Source organism: Xyrauchen texanus, chromosome 28, assembly GCF_025860055.1.
Source record: "Xyrauchen texanus isolate HMW12.3.18 chromosome 28, RBS_HiC_50CHRs, whole genome shotgun sequence".
In the NCBI taxonomy this organism is placed as follows: Eukaryota; Metazoa; Chordata; class Actinopteri; order Cypriniformes; family Catostomidae; genus Xyrauchen; species Xyrauchen texanus.
This window is the reverse complement of record NC_068303.1, coordinates 2,819,426-2,845,195: the sequence shown is the minus strand read 5'-3', so window position 1 is coordinate 2,845,195 and position 25,770 is coordinate 2,819,426. Positions and strand designations below refer to the sequence as shown.

General features: G+C 39.3%; 1 protein-coding gene across 1 annotated transcript in view; it reads left to right on the top strand.

Annotated features, from left to right (window-relative positions):
• Nucleotides 1–24,982, top strand: part of LOC127621626 (alpha-(1,6)-fucosyltransferase-like) — a 96,568-nt gene extending 71,586 nt beyond the window's left edge. The window contains exons 3-10 of the mRNA XM_052095303.1: nucleotides 2,355–2,470; nucleotides 5,768–5,933; nucleotides 6,701–6,815; nucleotides 12,663–12,900; nucleotides 18,634–18,880; nucleotides 21,866–22,042; nucleotides 23,829–23,979; nucleotides 24,164–24,982. Of these exons, the coding sequence (XP_051951263.1) occupies nucleotides 2,355–2,470; nucleotides 5,768–5,933; nucleotides 6,701–6,815; nucleotides 12,663–12,900; nucleotides 18,634–18,880; nucleotides 21,866–22,042; nucleotides 23,829–23,979; nucleotides 24,164–24,493 (1,540 nt within the window). The 3' untranslated portion in view covers nucleotides 24,494–24,982. The remainder of the gene's footprint in view (nucleotides 1–2,354; nucleotides 2,471–5,767; nucleotides 5,934–6,700; nucleotides 6,816–12,662; nucleotides 12,901–18,633; nucleotides 18,881–21,865; nucleotides 22,043–23,828; nucleotides 23,980–24,163) is intronic.
• Nucleotides 24,983–25,770: the final 788 nt, after the last annotated feature.

The window sequence follows — 25,770 nt, the reverse complement described above, 5'->3', positions numbered from 1 at the left end:
CTCGGTGGTTCATTTTAGCTTATTGCGGCCCATTCGGCACGTTTCGCAGCCGACCCACCGGTCCACTCAGCTATCCCGATGGCCAGTCTGCCCCTGATTGACCCCAAAGTGTGTCGGCCCACCGGGAAAATGGCTGGTATGCCAAATTACCAGTCCAGTCCTGCTTGACTCTGCATCTTTTAAAAGCGGCCTGAGATATGTATTAAGTGGTAAAAGACATCTGTGGTAATCTGGCATTTTCCCGGTGGGCTGACGCACTTTGGGGCCGATCAGGGTCGGAGAACCGTGCGGGCCGGCGGGTCGTCCGCGAAACGTGCTGAATGGGCCACGATAAGCTAAAATGAACCGCCGCGTTATACAAAACGGACCACAAATCGGCACCGCGATATGCAGAAAAGGACAGTGAACCCTCCAACACCCCCACCCCAACAACTTTTGCCCCCCCGCAGTTGCCATTTTAAAATCCTGGGCTGATTTTTCTTCCCAGTCCAGGAGAAGCCATTCTCTGTAATTCAGCTGCTGCCTCTTGCCTGTTAATTTGTCCATATGTGCTATTTTTAATTGTTGGTGTATGAAAATATGCACTGGATGGATGTCTTTGACCATTTAGATGCATTTCCAGCAATGTGCATTTGAGTGCAGCATCATTGATTATGATGGATTCTATCGCTTTTGACGCAACGCTGCTCTTGCGTCCGGTGTAGACAGGGTGTGAGTGTTAACAGTTGTGGTTGAGATGAAGTTATATACAGTATATATAGTAATATATTCAGATGCAATGTGTTGGATGTGCGTTATGTGTAACCCCTGAAATGTAGTTTTATAATGATGTGGAGCTTGTACTTTCTCTTCAGATTGAGTTTAAAAAATGGCTGAATTTGAGAGGCTGCACGATGTTAGCCAATCAGAACAAGTGGGCGTTTACGTTGAAGTTTTAAGGAGGCGCTTATGCCAAAACCGAGCATTTTTAGACAGAGGGCCAGAGACAGGGTGGGAAATCATCATCATATATTACAAAATTTTGAAAGTTTTAATGCAAAAAAAACGTTACTAGCATTTTCAGTGGACCTCAGGGAAGAGAATAAATCTATAAAAAGAATCAATTGTATGACCCCTTTAAATGTAACATAGCTTTAAAGAGATAGCTCACTCAAAAACAAAAGTTCTGTCATCATTCACTCATCCTCATGTTATCCCAAACCTGTATTCTCTCTTCTGTGGAATTCAAAGGGAGAAGTTTGACAGAACGATTTCACTTTCATTGCACGGAAAATGTGCAGCGTCAACAGTCTTCACATTTTCTCCTTATGCGTTCCTACATGTTTGAAAATAAAACGGGTGAATAAATTATTCATTTTAAAAAAGTAAAAGCCTCACATTATTTTGGATGGGTTTCTTTTGCACTTCTGTGGAAACATTTTTGCAGTTGTTTTTTTTTTTTTATTAATTACAGTAATGCTCCCTCCTCCACTCTTGCAAATTGTTCCAGCATGCTCTATTGATTCCTCCACGCTTATCTTTTGTTTCTTTGAATATGCACCCTAATGCATATGCATGTCAAACTGTATTAATATTAATGACTCATTTCCATAATAATATGTAATATAAATAACGATCTGCTCAGTGGTTTGAAGAATATTGACGAGTTTACCTCCATGAAAACAAATGGAAATATTCAGGAAACATTCCGTTATGAAATTAAAGGATAATATTTTATATTAAATGAGCAGTTGTTATGTTTCATGCAGGGTTTCCCAAATGCTCATTAGTATGTTATCCATTATGGAAATGGTGATCTAAATTGATCTAAATTGGCTGAAAAGAAACGAACACATAATTCAAACTGTAATTAGCAATTAAGGCCTCGGACGAATTTAAGCAGCAAATTTACATGCATAAAACGCCATGCTACCACAACAGACAATTATCATTATGTTTTTTTTACAGCCAATTCATAACCAGACTCCAGTGAATCAGCATTTGGAGCCTTTAGTTTTCAGCATCACTTTATTTTATTTTTTTTTCTTCTTTTTTTTTATGCAGCTCTGGCGGTATGATTGCTCTTTTTACAGATGTCGTTAGAAGACGAACAGGCTTTAAAAGTTGTCAAAATCAACAGTAGCAAAATAGTGTTTTTGAACGACTGATCTGCTTTAACATAAACATTCTCAGCTTCCTGCTTCCCAAATATGGGTGGCCCTGTGAACACGCAAAATGACTTGCTGGCTTTGGGTAAACAGTCCTCATTTTTGGCATGCTATTCCATAACAAAGTAGCTGAACGCACCTCTCATGTGCAGACGAATTAGGTTAGCAAACCATGTGTATATCAGTGTGTTTTGTTGTGTTGTGCAGGATTCCAGAAGGACAGTCTGATGGGCCAATATCATCCGGAAGACTGCGATCTCTTGAGGAACAGCTGAGCCGAGCCAAACTGAAGATCCACAGTTTCCAAAGACTGTCTGCAGAAGGTAAGAAATGTACTCACCATTGTGTGTGTGTGTGTGTGTGTGTGTGTGTGTGTGTGTGTGTGTGTGTGTGTGTGTGTATATGGGAGCGGTAGTGTAGCGGTTAGCGCGCTGCGAACCTGGCGAGGTTCGATTCCCGCTCATGGCCAACACCAGTGACGATTATCTGAACCGGTCCCGGGCCTCCCCTAGGTCGACTCAGCCTAAAATGAGTACCTGGTGAGGTGTGTAAACATCACCACTGGGGAGATAAAGGCGGTCGGGCGTGGTGCTCCCACCCACCCCCTCACGGCCTTCATAGGTGCTTCCTAACAGCACTTGCCCCGACAGTCTGTTAAGGCTAAATGGGGGGTCTTTGTGTGTGTGTATATATATTTTTCATTTATTTTATGAAAAATAAAAATCAAGGGAAATATCACTTATTATTGGCCGTCATCGAGACCAACTAAACTAAACGCAGTCTCTAAGCAGTCGCAGTAGTCAAAGATGTCTATCTAGTGCATGTTGATATAGAAATACAATTCCAAAACAGTGCAGGAGGACACAAAATGAATTATCAGTTTAATAAGGTATCATAATTATGCTGACTGTCTCTTTTGAAACGGCCTTCAATTCAGAAGCACCAGTGATGCTTTATCCTCATGCGACCCCGCATACACACACGTTGACGTTGTATTTTGGCTTCGCTATACACAACGTGTAATTTAAATTCATTTAAACCGACTGATCTCAGTTCAGGAGACTCTGAGCTGTCAGTAAAGGGTTAAACTTTTGATGCACAGAGTCATGTGACAAAACAACATGCAGCCGACCACAGCGGAGTTCATCTTTGGGGGAAACGCCAACAAAACTACATCTGGTCAGAAACCTCATTAAGATTTTACATTAAAACCTGTTTGAGTCAAAATATTAGAGTCTCTAGTTTCATCCGATATGACATTTTTAAACATTTGAGCCATTTATTGCGTAAACTCCATGCTAATAAAAACAATGTACACTAATGTGTACATAAGCACAATTTTTCAATAGAGAATCAATGGATGCATTCAAAATGCTGCCTTCAGAGGCTTTATATGGAGTTAGGATGAAAATAAGGTGCATTTCAAACTGTTCTGAGACCAGTGCAGACAGACAGCACACTGGAGGTTAAGTAATGGACTAAATAGGGAGCAAGGGAGCATCCTATAGCTCTCTATAATTGTTTTGAGACCAGTGAAGACAGACAGCACACTGGAGGTTAAGTAGTGCACTAAATAGGGAGCAAGGGAGCATCCTATAGCTCTCCTATAACTGTTCTGAGACCAGTGCAGACAGACAGCACACTAGAGGTTAAGTCGTGCACTAAATAGGGAGCAAGGTGAGCAGTGCATCCTATAGCTCTCTATGCAGTTAAGTGCATTCACTCCTAAAATCTGATCAAAAGTTCAGTTTCAGATGATGTTTGGATCACTCGACATGTTTGACACACATGTGACGATGATAATCAGTACATAGGTTCACCATTTATAATGGATCATTGTATTTGAACATGGTTGGCCGTGATTGGATGATGCTGGACATTACTTTGAATCAGAATTAATTATGCTAATTTCTGATGCAATGTCTGTAACATCTCAAAAACATGAATAATCACTCTTGGAAATATAATAAACTATTTGATGTTAAAAAAATCTCACTTTCTATAGCTTGGTATCCTTTAAAATGGCACAACTTAGTCTCGCTATCCACATGTGGACATCAGTTTTTAGGAAAATTATTTGCTGTCTAATTTATTTATTTTGTGCATGTTTATGAACTGCTACTAGTTACAAATGTCATGAAGGGAAATGGAAAATGCACACAGCAGTCACACTCGGGTCTCAGGAGGTTATAATGCTGTCTATATAGGGGCCACGCTAAGTTTTTAAATAGACCAGATTTGTCCTCTCATTAGGAGTGACCTGTATGAGACCGGCAGCATGTTTCTCTTTCATAGATGTTTGAACATGATGTGATGCATCATGAGGGGAGAGAGAGTCTACAAAAGTGTGTGTGTGTGTGTGTGTGTGTGTGTGTGTGTGTGTGTGTGTGTGTGTGTGTGTGTGTGTCCTCTTGCCCTGGATGGAATGACGCTGCTAGTTATTTTTGGCAGATCCTGCAGTAAAGGAAATTTAACCGAGCATGTACTCTACCCATGATTACGGACACACAAAGACATGAATACACGAGTTGTGTGCTGTTCAGAATTGAATTTAGAACGCCAACAAGGTTGAACTACAATTGACTGAAATTATCATAATACATTACATTTTTCTATATAACGTAGCATATGTTGTGTGTACTGTATCTGTTATCATACACATAATGTATGGGCTATTTCAAGACATTTATAAGAAAAACAAATTTCACTATATTTGATAAATGAATTTGGATTTTATAGATCATGTAGGCAGAACACTTCATTTGCTGGAATTGGGCTTGATTCGATAAGTGGTCGTAAAAAATAAATAAATAAATCGACACCTTTCAATCAGACACAATGCAGAAATTACAAGGTGAGACTCTAAAACATACTCTGTGCAAAACGTACACAAACACACCCACTCACACACACAAACACACACCCACACACAGCCACACTCACACAAACACACACACAAACACACACCCACTCACACACACAAACACACACCCACTCACACACACAAACACACGCCCACAAACACACACCCACACACACAAACACACACACAAACACACACCCACTCACACACACACAAACACACCCACTCACATACACACACCCACACAAACACACACACATCCACAAAAACATACCCACACACACACACACACAAACAAACACTCACACACCCACTCACACAAACACACACCCACACAAACAAACACACACCCACCCACTCACACACACAAACACACACCCACCCACTCACACACACACACACACACACACACACATCCTTATAAGTCTTCTGAAATGGTCAGAGATACATTTCGAAATGTATTTATTATATATTTTTTATTTAAAACCTGCTGCTCTCTGATTGGAATGTCTCTTTGGCACTTTTGAGCAATGTGAACTGAATGGTCCAGTGGGTAACGCCTTGAAATACAAGTCAAAAGATTGTGAATTTGAGTCCAGGAAAGAGCTGTTTTAACTGTGTACTTCTGTTGATCTCTGAGTCTTCATATTGTGCTTCTGCTACAGACCATTTACCATTAACTTTAGTTAACATGTTAGGGATTATTATCTCGCTAGCGGAAGGATGACACTTGAATTTCTCGATCTCTCTTTCTCAGTGGGTCCGGGACGAGAACAGGAAGAACTGAGGAGAAAGGTGGAGAATGGTGTGAGAGAGCTGTGGTATTTTATTCGCAGTGAGATACAGAAGCTGAGTCACATTAAGCCGACAGAACAACAGAAACATTCTGACACGCTGCTGCAGGACCTGGGACATCAACAGAGGTCAGATACATTCAATACTGCTCACTGGTTGCCCTTTCAGAGCTTAAGAGACTCATTTTGTTCCAAACCCAAGATGTTTAGCAGAATGCCAGTCCACAAACATTGAAGTACACACTGTTTGAAAAGTATAGCCACATTGCGTAAGCATTATACTTTTTATGATGATTTTAATATGATAAAACCATGGCATGGCATCATTACAGCATTTTACGAGATTACAGGGTTTACGGGATTTACGTTGCCATGACAACAAGTTATATTGGATATAACTTTACACAGATGCGGTTAGTAAGTGATATTATCACACTAAAATCATGTTAACACACATATTGTTTATGTCTTGTGGATGTACTTTTGAAACAGTGAGTATCTTAATGTTTACAGATTGGCCCCCATTCACTTCCATTGTAAGTGTCTCACTGTATCCGCCATTTTCCCATTATTATGGTTTTTTTTAACAAGGGACGAGTCGAAATGTGCCAATTGAGCTTAACTTGTATAAAACCCAAAATATTCCCTTCTATTTTGTCATGTAACTCACATAAAGCTACACCTGTCTGTCTGTCGGTCTCTCTCTGGCAGTGATTTTATAGTTAGTTGTAAATGAGCTGGTATTTCAATGTTCTGAGCATCCTGTCCAATCTGACATTTCCCTGAATATTCAACTAAAGCATGGGTCAAGTGCCACTCATGCATGAAACAGAAAAGTTTGGTTTCTGTCTGTCTTTTCATTTGCTCTTCTCACCTGTGTGTCCCTGTGTTTTAAGGACCATCATGAAAGACCTGTACCAGTTGAGTCAGGCTGATGGAGCTGGTGACTGGAGAGAGAAAGAGGCCAGAGATGTTTCCAGCCTGGTACAGAACAGGATCTCCTACCTACAGGTACAAACATCATCTTAATCCCAAGAGTTTTTGAGACCGAATGCCAGTGGGATACAGTTGCCAAAAGTGTTCATGAAACAGGAGAGGAGAACCATTCATTTACCATGTGCATATTGGTATTATCCAGGCTAAATCCATTCAGTGTCAACTCAACCAGAGGTCATAATTTACGTAATTGTTTTTATGTGAATAAATAAATGTAAATTGCTAGTGTCAACATTATTTGTACAGTATTTCAGATTTTGTTGGTAAGAAGAAACTAGCTTCATATATGTGACCCACATTAGGTTTTCGACCATTAAAAATAAATTAAGAAACTTTTAGCAATTTACGCATAATGCTACATTGAGAGCCCCATATCTTTGGGATGCAACCATATAGGGCCTTAAAAATTAACATACCAAAAGAAAAGTTTGTTCTGAACCAGAATTTAAAAGGATATTAAGATATATTTAATACTTCTGGAGTTATAGACATTCAAGTTTTGGAAAAACAGCACAGAAACGTGTTTTTTCCCATTTTTGGACTCGCACCATTGGCACATAATGCAAAAAGAGGTGCTGAAGTCAACTGATTTGAGGAATAGACCTACCTATCTCTGTGTAAAACTAAAATTATGATGCTCACACCTTTCTAAGGTTATTTATTTTACATGTAGTTTTGCTCCAAAATCATTGGCGGAAATTGTCATTTTGACCCATCTCTAAATATTAATCCATGCTATTTAATATTTTGACTTTGACCATGATTTAGGTTTATATTTCTTCAGAAGAAGTATTAAAAAAAATACAAAATTTGGTTGATTTGAAATTTCTTATTCTGCTGCACAAAGGCAAAACTGAGAAACTACTCATTAGGCCACAATCGATTGATTTATGACTCAAACTGGGTCGTTTAGACTGGTTTGAAGAGTCACGTGGCAGGAGAGTCTGCCTCAACTATGCTCAGATTCAGAGAAATGAGAGTCACTACAAAATCCACATTAAGAGTAATTTCAAAGCCATTTTTCTTAACCTCAGTGTCATCTAGTTATGCGTTTGCCTTTCTTAGGGTAGTGTTGTATATGTATTGATCATTCTGGTACATTGGACTAAAGATGTTGAGAGACTTTCCTTGGGAAACGTTCATGATAATGAGAATTATAAGCCCTCCAACACTTATTATAAGCCCTCCAACACTTGAAGAAAGGGAAGGTTTTTCTCTTTTACTAACTCCAAAACGTCTTTGTTGGTCTTTCTGTCTCTCGTTCTCTCTCAAGACAAAATTTGGAGAACTTGGCAAATATTACAATTCTAGAGACTCGGCTGACTGCAGCGAGTAATTGCTTCTCAGTCTGGCATTTGAGTGAGCGTCTCTCTTACAAACAACTGTTAGAAGCATTGAGTGGGTTCTAGGAAATAAAAAGATCAACAGTTTTGCTGACGTCCGTCGGGTTCGGCGTTCGTAAACAAAAGAATTAGCCAGATTAGCGCAAACGTCTGTTTGTATTTGGTTAGAGAGAGAGATCAATGGCAGACTTGCATCAATACGATGATAAACGATGTTTAGAGAAAAAAATCAGCAAGCATCTAGTTAAACATCATCTCAGATTCGTCTTTTTTCACCCCTTTTCCTTTACTCCACTCTTCATACTGAAATCTATGACTTCATCTCCATCTAAACGTTAGTGATGCTGTTAGTAAGTTTCATTTTTCCTTACAAACCACCTCTAATGGAAATCAAAGTGTAACATCAAGTGAAGTCATTTTATTGATTTATTCTACGTTTTCATCATGACTTCTAAGTTGCATCAGTGAGATGAAATCTTTTGAATCTTGGCTTTGATGCTTCAGTCATGTATAATTATTCTCTGCGATGAAGCTCAAGTTTGTCAAATCAACCCAACAGGAACTTCATCAAGGATCCCACTTTATATCCCAAGGATCCCACTGGAGTGGTGGTAGCGGCGTAGTGGGCTAAAGCACATAACTTGTAATCAGAAGGTTGCTGGTTCAATCCCCACAGCCACCACCATGGTGTCCTTGAGCAAGGCACTTAATTCCAGGTTGCTCCGGGGGGATTGTCCCTGTAATAAGTGCACTGTAAGTCGCTTTGGATAAAAGCATCTGCCAAATGCATAAATGTAAATGTAATATAATGAGACTATAACCTAGCAGCTAATTAGTGCTATGCTACTGTATGCTAAAAAAAAAATAAAAAGAGTTTTGGACATGGTGTCATGATACAATACAATGCTACCCAAGGTGCAAAGGCCAATTTGTAAGCCAGCCTATGATGGTTTTCTGGTCTAAGCTGGTTTAAGCTAATTTAGCTAGTCACCCAACAAGGCCAAACTGGAAATTCAGCTGGTTTATCTGGTCGGCTAGATGGTCTTAAAGCCTGACCCTTTTGACAAGAGCCAAAACCTCTTGAAAACCATCAAACTAGACCTGCTTGACCAGTCCAAACCAGCTTGGTGGCCAGCTGATACCAGCAAGGGACTACCTTGGACTTCTATGAAAATATAACCATCCATGAATGGTAATCATTCAGTACCAAGGTAAACTTCAAAGTCCACAGTATTACCGTCTGATACCATCATTGTACGACTGTTTTGTAAAAGCACACTGCTGCTGTTTTATGCCAAGGCAGCATTTTGTGGGCTTTAGGAAGCGAAAATGTTTTGAGTGCTCCAGACATCTGCTAGCATAGCAAACTTTGTGCTGACAGTATTGCATTTTAATTAAGAGTCAAATTTATACGGCCTTTGGTCAAAAAAACTAAAACATGAAGAGGCGGAAAGGCAGTTTGATTACTGTAAATATTTTCTGTAATGACGCAATAAAAACGGAAATATAATGCTAAAGTTTTGCTAAGCAGAATTGCAGTTTAAATATATTCGGTTGTCTGTATCATATTGTTTCTTTTATTCTTCTGCTGGATAAAAGCCCAGAATTGGTTCACAATTTCTTTCAGTCTCTTTGTCTTTTGTCTCTCTCTCTCTCTCTCTCTCTCTCTCTCTCTCTCTCTCTCTGTTCTCTGTCTTGGGTCTCGTTCTGTGCGGTTGTGTTTACATGCAGTCAGTGTGATATTGTAATGAACTCAGACAGCTCTCACTTGAGACTTTGAAATCATCAAAAAATGAATGCTTGAGCTGAAAAATACTCTCTGCGTCTTTGAGAGGAGATTGTGGGGAAAAGTCTTCTGATGTTCAGCAGTACGTTGCGTTTATGTATGTTTGCTAATATTGCAGTGTTATGAGAAGAGTAAAAATATGTACATCAATACATAAATTCAAAGTTCAATGTACATGCGACAGTAACAGAGGGCAATACAGATTTCACATACTATATACACTCACCTAAAGGATTATTAGGAACACCTGTTCAATTTCTCATTAATGCAATTATCTAGTCAACCAATCACATGGCAGTTGCTTCAATGCATTTAGGGGTGTGGTCCTGGTCAAGACAATCTCCTGAACTCCAAACTGAATGTCAGAATGGGAAAGGTGATTTAAGCAATTTTGAGCGTGGCATGGTTGTTGGTGCCAGACGGGCCGGTCTGAGTATTTCACAGTCTGCTCAGTTACTGGGATTTTCACGCACAACCATTTCTAGGGTTTACAAAGAATGGTGTGAAAAGGGAAAAACATCCAGTATGTGGCAGTCCTGTGGGCGAAAATGCCTTGTTGATGCTAGAGGTCAGAGGAGAATGGGCCGACTGATTCAAGCTGATAGAAGAGCAACTTTGCCTGAAATAACCACTCGTTACAACCGAGGTATGCAGCAAAGCATTTGTGAAGCCACAACACGCACAACCTTGAGGCGGATGGGCTACAACAGCAGAAGACCCCACCGGGTACCACTCATCTCCACTACAAATAGGAAAAAGAGGCTACAATTTGCAAGAGCTCACCAAAATTGGACAGTTGAAGACTGGAAAAATGTTGCCTGGTCTGATGAGTCTCGATTTCTGTTGAGACATTCAGATGGTAGAGTCAGAATTTGGCGTAAACAGAATGAGAACATGGATCCATCATGCCTTGTTACCACTGTGCAGGCTGGTGGTGGTGGTGTAATGGTGTGGAGGATGTTTTCTTGGCACACTTTAGGCCCCTTAGTGCCAATTGGGCATCGTTTAAATGCCACGGCCTACCTGAGCATTGTTTCTGACCATGTCCGTCCCTTTATGGCCACCATGTACCCATCCTCTGATGGCTACTTCCAGCAGGATAATGCACCATGTCACAAAGCTCGAATCATTTCAAATTGGTTTCTTGAACATGACAATGAGTTCACTGTACTAAAATGGCCCCCACAGTCACCAGATCTCAACCCAATAGAGCATCTTTGGGATGTGGTGGAACGGGAGCTTCGGGCCTGGATGTGCATCCCACAAATCTCCATCAACTGCAAGATGCTATCCTATCAATATGGGCCAACATTTCTAAAGAATGCTTTCAGCACCTTGTTGAATCAATGCCACGTAGAATTAAGGCAGTTCTGAAGGTGAAAGGGGGTCAAACACAGTATTGGTATGGTGTTCCTAATAATCCTTTAGGTGAGTGTATATAAGTACCATATTCCTACATCACAGTATTTACAAGGTACTCCAATGAACATCACAGAATATCAGGAGATTCTTCCCCATCTTATATCACTTTCATTCATAATTAGGGGTGTTTGCTAAGACAAGCAATCTTTATACATTATACAATTACGATTGTATAATGTATAAAGATATGCATGTTTAACACTGTGGACTTCTAGAAACTAAAGTCTCATTTTCACTCTCATACAAGACATGAAAATTCCCACCACAGTGTCATTTCCAGCACATGTGGCGGAACACGGACGATCGCCTCACGCTCGCTCTTTCTCCCCCATTCCCTGGGGTCAGGGGAGGGAAACAAACAAATATGGCACCTACATGCCGTAAAGGCGACCGTGGCAAATTAACAAAACATTTAAAAAGAGAGGGAAAAGGCCAACATGCAGCGGGAGAGAGAGAGGAAAAAGATTTACTTGCCAGTTCTCCGATACACTGTAGTCTGGTCCTCGGTCACTCCTTCACCATCTAGTGGACGACAGCCGCGCCTCCCCGGGTGGATCGGAGGCAGTCCTCCGGCCCCTGTGCAGACAGAATGCCCCGCCGCATTTTTGGTGGACAGTAGGGGTCTCCCCCGCCCCTGGCAGTGAAAACAGCTCCAGGCAGTTGGTTGGGTGCCCCCCTTGCCCTCGCGGTCGGCGGCCATTCTTCTGCTTCCAGGCGGCCGGGGCTGCTCCATCCACTGGCAGATGGTGCGGCTGCTCCTTTGGGGTGGATGGTAGCGGCGAGAACCGGCTTGACAATATAAATAATATTTTAATGAAGAACTGAACCAAAAGACAAACACACGCACAGGTGTCGGACAGCTGCCCGTAACACTCTCTCTGTTGCACTGCCGTCTCCAGTCGGCCCAGGTGTCGCTGTCCTTTTCTGTATATTGTTGCCCCCTTTTGGCATATCGCGGCGCCGTTTTGTGGCCCGTTCTGCATAACGTGGTGGACCATTTCAGCATTAGGCCCCATTTCGCTGTCGGCCCACCGGGAAAAGTCCCGGTTCTCCCGATGACCTGTCCGCCCTTGCTTTTGATAAATCTTTGTTTGGGGCAAAATTGTTTGGTGTGGTGGAAACGACCTTCATATAAAAAATTTAAGTTTAAATCTGTTAGTTTTAGTAAAAAGAAAATCAACCCCTGGGACATGAAAGTGCCCGAAGTTCAGGAATCATTCATAAGCAAATGCTACTACTTTGTAGTTTTATAAATTAGTATAATTACTATTGTACAGCAAATATGTTGTGTTTCTCCTCTGTGTCCATTAGAACCCGCAGGACTGCAGTAAAGCACGTAAGCTGGTGTGTAACATCAATAAGGGTTGTGGATACGGCTGTCAGCTTCATCACGTGGTGTATTGCTTCATGATCGCTTACGGCACACAGAGAGTTCTCATTCTGGAGTCGCATAACTGGCGTTACGCTCCTAAAGGCTGGGAGACGGTATTCCGACCCGTCAGTGACACCTGTACGGACCGATCCGGAGCCACAACTGGACACTGGTCAGGTGAGCGAACGTGGATTTGAAGATCTCTTGAGTGTCTCAAAGCAAATGTTGTCTGTCTGAAAATCTCTTTATGAAGTCGTTCAACCAAACTGACTCTTTGCTTGCTGATATATATTTTTGGGGTTGATTTGACCTAAATGTATGAACCGTATTATTGTATTTTAATTAAATTTGGTAAAGCTTTACATTAAGGTAGTAATTGTAAACATTAGTTAACCCTTTTAGCTCTGAGGATGTTTTTAAAGATTTCCTGTTTCAGTGGCATACCCAAAATTAAAGGCTTATAACTCGACTAAAAACAGTGTTTGGTATCATTTTAAATAACACATTTTACTTTTTTTTTTTTATGATATTGATTGATAAATTCTGAACAACTTTAGCCAAAAATGAACAATCATTTCACCTGTAGCAGTCAAATTTTCAAAAGCAAAAGATGAGAAGGTGTCCAAAGACATCTCCAAACAAATAAAATATAATAATTATACTTAAGAACTAATTGCACATGCAAACATAACAATGACGAAAGGTTTGCATAGCATGCAGACATGATATTAATAATGAGATTTCACAGTATGAGTTTCATTCTGTGCCATTTGAGTCATCATTGAGTCTGTGTCATGTACTTGACGCCATCTTCTGGTGGCCATGTGATTGATCAAATATGGAGGACTATCACCACTGGTTGGAGCAATCTGATCCCAATCAAATTGGTTTAGCGTTCGATGATGCTACAGCATTTCTGATGACATCATCCGGTCCCGGAAATCGAACGTGTTTGTAGCCAGATAGCCAGATGCCGTGTGCACATTATGCTTCGTGTGGATTATCTAATGACCTATCCATCTAATATCTTTGTGTGTGGGCTCGTTTTAAAGATAATCGCCTCATCTAAGTAATCAAATGTGCTATTTTATGTTCTTTTTAATTTTCATTAAGTTATAAGCAAAAATGTGGCATGTAAGCAACACCTGTTTACATTTAACATGTATGTTAAAGACTTAGCTATTACTCACTATATTTTTGTCTGTGTGTAAAAAATAGGCTGGTTGTATTTTACTCTTTGAGAGCTTTCCAACAACATATGACACATGGCTATTTCATGAGATTGAGGTTTTTACTGATTACTATAATATGTACGGTGAACATTAGTATTATTATTATTATTAAATTATCAAAACGGAACACTTCTGAATTGTCTAAATTTTAAAGCACTCAGTTTTGGTCATAATGCGTACATGCATTGGAAATTGGATATTCTAAGCTTAAAATAGTGATTACCTATATTGTGTTGGTCAAAATTTTCGTTTTAATCTATTTTTAAATGAACTGGTAACACTTTACAATAATGTTGTATTCATTAACATTAATACATTAAAATGAATAAAAATTAATTTCTACATGTACTAATATATATTTTACATTAAATGGTTAATATGATGACATCAGTAAATGCAGTATGAACTAACATAAACTAATAATGATCAATTGTATTGTAAAGGGATTAATGGAGGTGGCGAGAACCGGCTTGACAATATAAATAATAGTTTAATAAGCAGCTTAAACGAAAAGACAAACACACAAAGGTGTCGGACAGCTGTCCGTAAATCTCTCTCTCTCTCTGTCCCAGTCTCCAGTCGGCCTTTATCCCTCTCTGAGGCTTTATTAGCCTGATTAGGGGCCGGGTGTGCAGAATTACGATCTCGTTCTCTTAGGCCGGGGAGCCCCCGACATGACGTTACCCCGCCCCCCGATCGTGCCAAATTAACAAAACGGGAAAGGCCAACACGGAGTGGCAGTAGGAGAGAGAGAGAGAGTGAGAGAAAAAAATCAAAAAACACTTACACGCCAGTTCTCTGATACGCCGTAGCTTGGTCCTCGGACACTACTCCATCCTCTAATGGACGACACCTGGACTCCATCCTCTAATGGACGATCTGAGGCAGACCTCCGGCCCCTGGCGGACGGAACGCCCTGCCGTGTTTTTAGTGGACGGTAGGGGTCTCCCCCACCCCTGGCAGCGGTAACCTCTCCAGGCAGTTGGTTGGGAGCCCCTCCTCCCCTCGGACAGCTGCCCGTAACACACTCTCTCTGTCCCACTGCAGTCTCCAATCGGCCTTTATCCCTCTCTGAGGCTTGATTAGCCTGATTAGGGGACGGTTGTGCAGAATCACGACCCGGCCCCTCCCACAAGTATATTCATAAATTGCCATTAACAAAGAGTAATAAATGCTGTAAAAAAAAAAAAGGTAGTTCACAATACCTAATGCATTTATTACAAGTTCTTTCTTCCCAATTTTTTTTCAATCCTTTTTATAGCTTATGAACTTATGAATTTTTTTAATTGGATGTAAAGCACTATGAAAATTACAGTTTATGTACTTTCTGCTAAATAGACAAAGTGTGATGATCTCATACAAGACAGATACTTAAGAGCAATCAGGACAAGGGAAACTGTTCTCTCCGCTTTGTGTCCTAATTATTCCAGCCGAGGATCTGGTGTGGGAATAGCTTATCTGAGGATTCTCGCCAAAACCCACAGCAGCCTCAAGAAAAAGGAAAAAACCGAGCCGCGAGTACTCTTACATAAGCCTGGGAAACGACTTGGGAGTTTTTTATTAAATATTTCATGCCTTACCTAATTAAAATTTCAAGCATACTCTCGAGCACACACGCACTTGCTCATAGATCGACCGTAATTCATCGTTGTTGTTGATTGTGTAATTGTTCGGTACGGTTTTAATGAGCTAGCTGTCTGTTGGTTTGCGGTTGGGACTTCAACGTTTAGTTGAACTGGTTTAATGGGTGTAATTAGAAGACCTACTTGTGTTTAACAAACTATGTTTCTATGCAGCATGTTCTGGATTGGCTAATCTGTGGTTTGTGTTGCGATTTTCTTTATTCTAATAATGCTTTGACTGTAGTCACAGAATGAAACGGTGCAAACGGGACCAAAAAATGTACTTATTTACTCACGCTCATGTCGTTCCAAAACCATATGGCTTCCTTTATTTCACGGAACACATTAGGAAATGTTTTGAAGAATATTCATGCTGCTCTTTTCCATATTATTTCATTTTCCAAAAAGGATGATAAAAACTCGTTCCACGGAAGAAAGGAAATCAAGTAGATGATGACAGGATTTTCAGGGCTTAATAAGGATAGCCCGCTGCGCTGACCCGGGGCCAGTGTTATGTTTTTGATCAATCTTACTGTACCCTCGTTAACCTTTACATGTGTTTTGATGCCTTGAAAACTGAACAGCTGAATTTGGCTGTTGAATAAGTATCTTGCAGCTGAATTTGGCTGTTGAATAAGTATCTTGGCTGTTGAATAAGCATCTTGCACGGGGGCGGAACGTGGCCGGGTCTCCCCCCAACCTTGGTGAACGACTTTGGGGGCATTCTCATTAAGAATCGCCACCACACACACAGCGCCATCTACAAGCTGTTTCGGTAGCAGACAGGACCTCTGGACAATAATTAACACCATGATAATGATACTAATAAAATTGACCTTTCCGGCAATTTTTATGATTTAAAACGGACCTTTCCGTCATCATTTACTCTCCCTCATCGTTCAAAATCAGTATTGCTTTTTTCATCTGTGAAACACAAGATTGAGGCATGAGAGGATCGTGTTTGTGGCTGTCCAAGCTCTGAAAGCACACATCAAAGCACCTTCAAGTCATCCATAACACTCATGCCTTAGATTTCAGTTCTTCTGAAGTCCTATAATGGGTTGTGTGAGGAAAAGACAGAAACTTAAGAGTTAATTCACCTCGTCATTCATCTGAAACTGGTGCACACGCAAGAATGACCTCGTTTACATGAGAGCACCTGACATCAACGCTTTGGGCTGTCAAGAGCTGCACGTGCAAGATGTGCTGTGGTCCAAACTTTGTAAATAGGTAATTCTGGTTCTGTTCACTGAAAAAAAATCCTCTTTAACATTCCATCACAATATACAGATCTGAACTGTAGGGGGCGCTCTAACACATTTTAACCCTCATTGATGTGCTCGTCCATAGACATTCAGTCTAATTTTCAGTTCAAGCACCACCCTCGTTATTTCATCGAATATTTCGGCCTCTGAGTGGACTAGAAGCTCAATCTAGGTGTCATTAGAAAGCTGAGATCCTCCCATTTGTGATGACATTTTATCATTAATAGTTGGAAACATATGATGAATTGTACATTCTTTTCCTTCGGGGTGGCATATTTTGCTCTGGACATCTGAGATATAACATTGGATTATTCAGCCAAGCATGCTTGCAGACAATGTCTCATTGTTAAGAAAACTCCCTATGGGGGAGTTTTTGGCTATTTGGGGCTAACAGCAGCAGTCATCGGAGCATAAAAGAGACGTTTCTATTTGATGACTTCATGAAATCATATTTCACTTTGTCATTCTTTTGAAAATCTTTCGAACTGTGGTATTAGGGCAACAATATTATCTGTACAGTCACATTTCTGAGAATGAGCACTTTCATTTGATATATGACTTGCCCATTTAGATGCTATGTGAAGGACTTTTGTCTTCATGAAAATATTTGTACCCCATTACCTCTAGAGAACGCTAATTTTCAATGTTTTGAGGCTTTATTTTGTTATTTTAAGTATTATAAATGCAGAAGTGATGGTTATCTCTGAGAAGTGCAGATTCTAAGCTTTCAAATGATATATCATATGCCTGACGTATGTATACGGAGACTTTAACGCTTTAAGCGGAAACTTTTTTGCGATATAGCGCCCCCTTTGGCAGGACCATAGAGTTTAAGGACAATATAATGTGATGCACCTGGCTAACCAAAGATGAGGTTTTTTTGAAGAAAAAACACACACACACACACATGCATACAAAAAAAAAATCTGTATGTTTTACACCATATCCCTTCATTTTCCAGCAAAAGTGTGTTTAATAATTTATTTCTGTCCATTATAGTTGTGTATTATTGCAAAAATAAAAAACCTATCCATTTTTGTAAAAAAATAAATATAAATCATTTTGATTGAAAAATCTTAATAAAAATTTTTTTTATGGCACATACTGTATATAAAAATATAAACTAAAATAAAATAAAATAACATTTTATTTATTTATTATTATTATTATTATGGTGGAGCAGTAAAACTGGCGGGGCAATTAAAAATGAACTACTTGGCCGAGCAGACAATTTTTTTCAGAAAGTTTCATTTTTGGGTGACCTATCCCTTCAAAAAGTGTTTATCTAACAAAATAACATCACTGCCTCCTGTCTCTCTCATTCTTTATTTCGATCTGTATCTTTCTGTCTCTTCTCTGGTGGTTGTTTGTGAGAGATTCAGGGAAAGTGACCTATTTAATCGAACATGTCCAGACTTCTGCAATGAGACCGGTGCCAGTCATTCAACGCACCAGGGAGAGTGTGTGGTTTGTGTGTTGGGATGTTTGAATGTGTGAGCAATAAAACAGGTCACCTTGACTTGACTTCTGTGAATCAAAGTCACCCTGGTTTCCTCTTATCTTTCTCTCTCTCTGTGTGCTTTTTTTCACAGGGGTGAATTTGTATTCAACGTCACCCTATAATCTATGTAACCATTTTAAAACTGTCAGTAGTGCAGCCTACTTAGATAGTAGAGTACTGTTTACTTAGGCAGCTCACTAGGTTGTGGAACAGAGCGAGTGTGCTGAATAATTGATTTGTGGTTGCAGATTGATGCTTGTCATGAACATTCAGCATGTGCTTCTCAACAGGTGAAGCTCACGATCATGACGTTCAGGTGGTGGAGTTGCCCATCGTGGACAGTCTACACCCACGACCGCCGTACCTCCCTCTCGCTATCCCAGAAGACCTAGCGCCCCGTTTGCAGCGTCTTCATGGTGACCCGTCCGTCTGGTGGGTGTCACAGTTTGTCAAGTATCTGGTCCGCCCGCAGGCATGGCTGGAGCAGGAGATCCAGGAAACGGCCGTCAAACTGGGCTTTAAACACCCCATTATTGGGTCAGTACACAATATTGTGCTAATCAGTTTCACATTTTTCGATTTCAAAGAACTGAAATGAAGCACTTGGAATGCATTTATCAACCATGCTTAATATGAGTGTTGAGTTTCATTATAGTTGACAAAGTTAAGTATATTTTGGTTCCTGTTCCTTTAAGAGACCCCCATCATCCCTAACATTTGGTTGTAATGTACTTTTAGCAAAACGTGTTTGTGGCAAACAAGCTTGTTCAACTTTTATTCATTGGTGTCATTAAGACATTAAGCCCACCTTAAACATGGGTAGATTTGATCCAGTATTGGTTCTTGTGAGTTTGGGGGAGGGGTGAGGTGAGAGAGCGCATGTTTGAGATGTGAATCCGAAAGAGACACTCGTGAGCGCATGAGCGTGTGAGTAAATCACGATAATCCCGACAGGATTCATTTGTTTACTCTCTGTGAAATAGCTCAAGGACGGGACGGAAACAAACGTCAACTTAAGGGGTAAGTTTTTAATTCTTAAGTTTTTTTATAATACAACAGAGACAGTCTTCCTTGGTTCTCCCCCATGCTCCGTCGCTCCTGCCCTCTTATGCCGCTCTTCTCACGTTACTGAAATTAGACACAGGTGTTAGTTATCATTTAGCTCAGGTGTGAGCGCCCTTACCGCTTTTCTCTCCCGGACGGGCGCTTGACCACGCCCCCACTGCCACACTCTCATTTAATTGCTATCGGTGTGTGTTAGTAATAGTTTCGTCCGGCATCTCGCTGAGCATTTTTGTTTTGTGAAAGGGTGTTTTTTTTATTTGTCCATCCATCTTCAAACGCTTATCCGAAGTCGGGTCGCGGGGGCAGCAGCTCCAGCAGGGGGCCCCAAACTTCCCTATCCCGAGCCACATTAACCAGCTCTGACTGGGGGACCCCGAGGCGTTCCCAGGCCAGTGTGGAGATGTAATCTCTCCACCTAATTCTGGGTCTTCCCCGAGGCCTCCTCCCAGCTGGACGTGCCTGAAACACCTCCCTAGGGAGGCGGCCAGTGGGCATCCTTACCAGATGCCCAAACCACCTCAATTGACTCCTTTCGACTCCTTACTCCGAGCTCCTCACGGATGACTGAGCTCCTCACCCTATCTCTAAGGAGAAGCCCGCCACCCTTCTGAGGAAGCCCATTTCGGCAACTTGTACTCGCGACCTAGTACTTTCGGTCATGACCCAGCCTTCATGACTATAGGTGAGGGTAGGAATGAAAATTGACCAGTAGATCGAGAGCTTTGCCTTTCAGCTCAGCTCTCTTTTCGTGACAATGGTGCGATAGAGCGAGTGCAATACCGCCCCCACTGCCCCGATTCTCCGGCCAACCTTCCGCTCCATTGTCCCCTCACTCTTGAACAAGACCCCGAGGTACTTGAACTCCTTCACTTGGGGCAATACCTCCTTCCCTACCCGGAGTACGCACTCCATCGGTTTCCTGCTGTTTTATTTGTGTCTGTTCTAAATGGAAAGACATTAAATCTCAGCTCATTATTGTCACTAAATTCAGGGACGAATTACCGACTGGGCCAATGGGGCCCTTGAATGCCCAGGGGCCCCCCCCCACCCCCGCTTGAAAACCCTTCTGGGCATGAACAACGACCCCCCTCCCCCCGCTAAGCAACTTTTGGGTGGAGGGAGGGGGATTTTCCCTTGGAGATAAATGGCCCCAGGGCCTTTGCAAGTCATAATCCGTCCCCGACATCTTGTGTGTGAGCGCCAGATAAGTTAGTTCTGAATAGAAGCATAAATCAGACAAGTATTGCTTATACATAACTGCAGTATGGACTATAGACACTTGCTGAAGGAACCAAATATACCAAACGTATATTCCCATATTCATCTGTGGTCAGTGAAACGGTGTTGAAACTAGATTTGGGATGTTACTAGTATGCAATAGACTTGAGTGCTGCTTTGAGCACTATGCTGGAATAAAAGGAAGTGCCCTTAAATGTTTTAAATCATATCTAATATCTAATTTAATAGACGTATTAAAGTTAACCTTGGTGAACATTCATCTTTCGTGTGGTGTGCCCCAGGGTTCTATCTTAGGTCCCATTCTTTTTTCATTATATATGCTTCCATTGGGCTCTATCTTTAGGAAGCATGGGCTGTTGTTCCATTGCTATGCTGATGACACTGAAATCTTTCTGCCCTTAAAAAAAGAGTTTGATGGCTTGGAACCACTTATGATATGTTTATCTGATGTGAAGGCTTGGTTGTCCTTTAATGTTCTTAATTTTAATGAGAGTAAAACTGAAATAATAGTGTTTGATCTGTCGGACATAACAGCACATAACTGGTAATCAGAAGGTTGCTGGTTCGATCCCCACAGCCACCACCATTGTGTCCTTGAGCAAGGCACTTGCCAGGTTGCTCCGGGGGGATTGTCTCTGTAATAAGTGCACTGTAAGTCGCTTTGGATAAAAGCATCTGCCAAATGCATAATTGTACAAAAAACAAGTCTTAAAATGTCTAGATAATGCACTAAATATATGCACTTTTTTCGTAAGTAAATTATGTTTTTGGGTTGTTTGTTTAGATTGTTTACTGGAAGGGGTTAGGAAGTGTTGTTTACTTGTCTCATTGTGTGTCTTTGTGTGTGCTGGTCTATCTGTCCTCGGGGCAGCCGCGTCTGTGTGGGTGTAACACTGATAAAACAGTGCGAGATAAAGATGACAAATGTTAATAAGAATGAACTCGACTCACAGCCATGATTAAATTAATTAGATAAATGAGTTTTGAATGATTGCAGCTCCACTGGAGACTCTATTGTCTCATGACAACACTGTGAAATTAAATAACCCAAATAATATAATAAAGTAAATGTACAATGAAGCAAAAATATCAGTTCAAAAGGGAGCAATAGAGAGAAAAACTCCTGTGTTCAGTTCATAAGTTCATTTGATATCTGCTGTTGCGGCTCCTGTCTCTAACATATGAAGTAATCCTGTATTCTGTTTCTCTGTGTTGCAGCGTCCACGTCAGACGAACGGATAAAGTCGGGACAGAAGCCGCGTTTCACCCCATAGAGGAGTACATGGCGCATGTGGAGGAACAGTTCGAGTACATATCTCAGCGAGTCCATGTGGATAAAAAACGAGTATATCTGGCCACCGACGACCCCTCGCTGTTAGAGGAAGCTAAAACCAAGTGAGTAATTACAGTTCATTCATGTCTTGTTGAATGTGTTTATTGCACTATATTTGAATATTGTAAATTATTATTATTTTTGTAATAGAATTATAGACACCATGTTGGCAATTTTTTGTTTGGTCTGGCTTTTGTTTTAGTTTTTTGCCTTTTGTTTTATGTTTTGTGTTGTGTTTTTTACTTTGTTTTTATTTAGCTTTGTTTTTATCTGTTTATGTTTGTTTGTGTTTTTGTTTTATTTTGTTTTTGTTTTGTTTTGGTACTTTGTTTTAATGTTTTGTTTTTATTTGTTTGTTTTGGTTTTGGTTTTTATTAGTTTTTGCTATTTTTGTTTGTTTTATTTTATTTGTTTGTTTTTTATTTACTTTTGTTTTGTTTGTTTTGCCATTTCTGTTTTTATGTTTTGTTTTATTTGTTTGGATTGGGTTTGTTTTTTTATTTACTTTATTTTTATTTTGTTTTTGCTATTTTTTTTGTTTGTTTTGTTTTCATGTTTTTCTTTGTTTGTTTTTATTTTGCTTGGTTTTGATCTGTTTTATGTTTGTTTTTGTTTTGGTTGTTGTTTGTTTTATTTTGTTTTGTGTTTTGCTTTTATTTTGATTTATTTTGCTTTGTTTTGATTTAATTTATTTTGTTTTTATTTACTTTTTGATCAGGTTTTTTTTACCATTTTTGTTTTTATGTTTTGGTTTATTTTTATTTGTTTTTTGTTTTTATTTATTTATTTTTTGCCATTTTTGTTTTTATGTTTTGTTTTATTTTTATTTCTTTGGTTTGGGTTTAGTTTTAGTTTTTTGCATTTTGTGTTTGTTTTTTTTTTAGCTTGCTTTTTTGTTTTGTGTTTTTTTATGTTTGTTTTTTTGTTTGTTTTTGTTTTACTTTGTTTTTATTTTGCTTGGTTTTGATCTGTTTTATGTTTGTTTTTGTTTTGTTTGTATTTTGTTTTGTTTTGTTTTGTGTTTTGCTTTTATTTTGTTTTGTGTTTTGCTTTTATTTTGATTTGTTTTGCTTTGTTTTGATTTAATTTATTTTGTTTTATTTACTTTTTGATTAGGTTTTTTTGCCATTTTTGTTTTTATGTTTTGGTTTATTTTTATTTGTTTTTTGTTATTTATTTATTTTTTGCCATTTTTGTTTTTATGTTTTGTTTTATTTTTATTTCTTTGGTTTGGGTTTAGTTTTAGTTTTTTGCCTTTTGTGTTTGTTTGTTTTTTTTAGCTTGCTTTTGATTTTGTTTTATGTTTTGTGTTTTTAATTTTATTTTTTTGTTTGTTTTTTGTTTTACTTTGTTTTTATTTTGCTTGGTTTTGATCTGTTTTATGTTTGTTTGTGTTTTTGTTTTGGTTGTTTGTTTAAAAAAATTGTTGTGTTTTGTTTTTGTTTTTTATTTACTTTTTATTTTTTTTATTTGTATTTTCTATTTTTGTTTGTATGTTTTGTTTTATTTACTTTACTTTTGTTTTGTTTTATTTTTCTTTGTTTGGTTTGGAGTTTTGGGGGGTTTGGTTTGCTTGGTTTTTATCTGTTTTGATGTTTATTTATTTATTTATGTTTTGCTTTGTTTTGTGTTTTTTTTTTTTTTGTTTTTGCTTTATTTTATTGACATTTATAATTTTTAGGCTGCTCCAGAAAATTATTACATTTTAAGTTATTTATTACATTATTATATCTCGATACTTGTTAGTGTAAATCAAGTGTCTTTTGTTTATGGTCACATCTTTAATTGGTTGCATCTAATATATAGTACACACTTAAATGTTATTGTTTAATGTTCTGTGTATCTCAGGTACACTGACTATGAGTTCATCAGCGATAACTCCATCTCTTGGTCAGCGAGTTTACACAACCGTTACACAGAAAATTCTCTCCGAGGCGTCATACTTGACATCCACTTCCTGTCCCAGACTGACTTCCTGGTTTGCACGTTTTCATCACAGGTACGAGGCGCTGTACGAGAACATCTGTCTTTGATAAAGATACAGGTCCATAAACAGATTATTTTTTTCTTTGAATATCAAGCTGTCTTTTCAAATTCTGCTTATTAATGGATAATTCACCCAAGCATGAAAATTCTGTAATTTCCTTTCTGTCATTTTCCTGCTATTTCTTTCCCCCTGTCAGGTGTGCCGTGTGGCTTATGAAATCATGCAGACTCTTCACCCGGACGCCTCGTCTTTCTTCCGTTCTTTGGATGATATCTACTACTTCGGTGGACAGAATGCACACAACCAAATCGCCATCTACCCGCACGAGCCTCGCACAGCCGACGACATCCCACTGGAGCCCGGAGACCTCATCGGTGTCGCTGGAAACCACTGGGACGGATACTCCAAAGGGGTCAACCGCAAACTGGCCCGCACCGGCCTCTACCCATCCTACAAAGTCAAAGAGAAGATCGAGACTGTGAAGTACCCCACTTATTCTGAAGCGGATAAACTGCTGAGCTTATAGAAAATAAACGAGAGAAATGATCGATTCACGAACAGCTGAACTCACCAAGGATTGCCAGATAAGAGGTTTGAGACAAATGCTCAAGGATAGACACACATGGAGTGTGTGAGAATGTGTAATCGTGTGTATGTGTGTATTTACAGGTCGGACGCTCCTTTTAGTGTAATCTGACTAAAGTTTGTGTAAATTGACGGCTATGAAACTCAAGAGTCACAATGGAGCTGTTGCCTAGAAACGGCGTCGACGCTCAGATCAGCAGCAACAAATGAACTATAAATATTTTTTAAGTGTTTTTTAAAATATTTTCTTGCGTCCTCCTGCTTGAGTATCTTCCTTTGTCGGGGAGAATCTCACACAACCTGTCAAGAGCATGTCCAGGTCATATTTCACCTCAAAACAAAAAATAGCAAATAAATAAATTCAAAAACAATTATATTTTGCATAAAGACAATAAAGTCTATTTTTAGAGCCATTAATATTTTTTGCACCGTGCCATTTTGTTTTGTAATAAATAAACGTTACATTTTTAATTATTTTAATGATCATTAGTGCAAAACAATCTCGTACTCATTACAGTAATACAACAAATAATGATGCAGTATTTAAAGCGTAAAATATTTTATACGTCATTTGATTTGTTGAATTTGATTTATGCTGATTTTATTAAACATTATGTCTTACTGTAGTAATGCAAATCTAACTAAGAATCAACTTTGAGAATAGTTCATTCATATAAAATTATAGGGATGTCCCGACGAGGTACGAGTACCAATACTACATGTTTTTTTAATTTCTCTGAAATCAAAAGTTTTTTCAATTTGAATATGAAAATGGTGTTTAAATGGATGAATTAATCAAAACTTTCACGAATGGAAAATATAATAATTACGTTTTCTAAATAATAGTGTATTAAGTGCTTTTATACCTCACGATCCAAAATGCCTCCCCAATTCTGAAAAATTTGGGACAGTATAAAAAATGACAATAAAATAGTAAATTCTATTCACCCTTTGCTATATTGAAAGCACCACAACTACACATTATATGATGATTTACCTTGTGAATTTCATTGTTTTTTTAATGTACAGTCATTTCAAATGATGATTGCAACACGCTCCAAATGAGTTTCACCCCTGTGAAACATCACCAGTTCATCTAATAACACTTATTAAGCATTTGTACACTGAAGAGACACGTTTAAGTTTAGAAAGTGGAATTGTCCCCCATTCGTCCATTATGAAGGTCTTCAGCTGCACGATTGTTCGGGGTCTTCATTG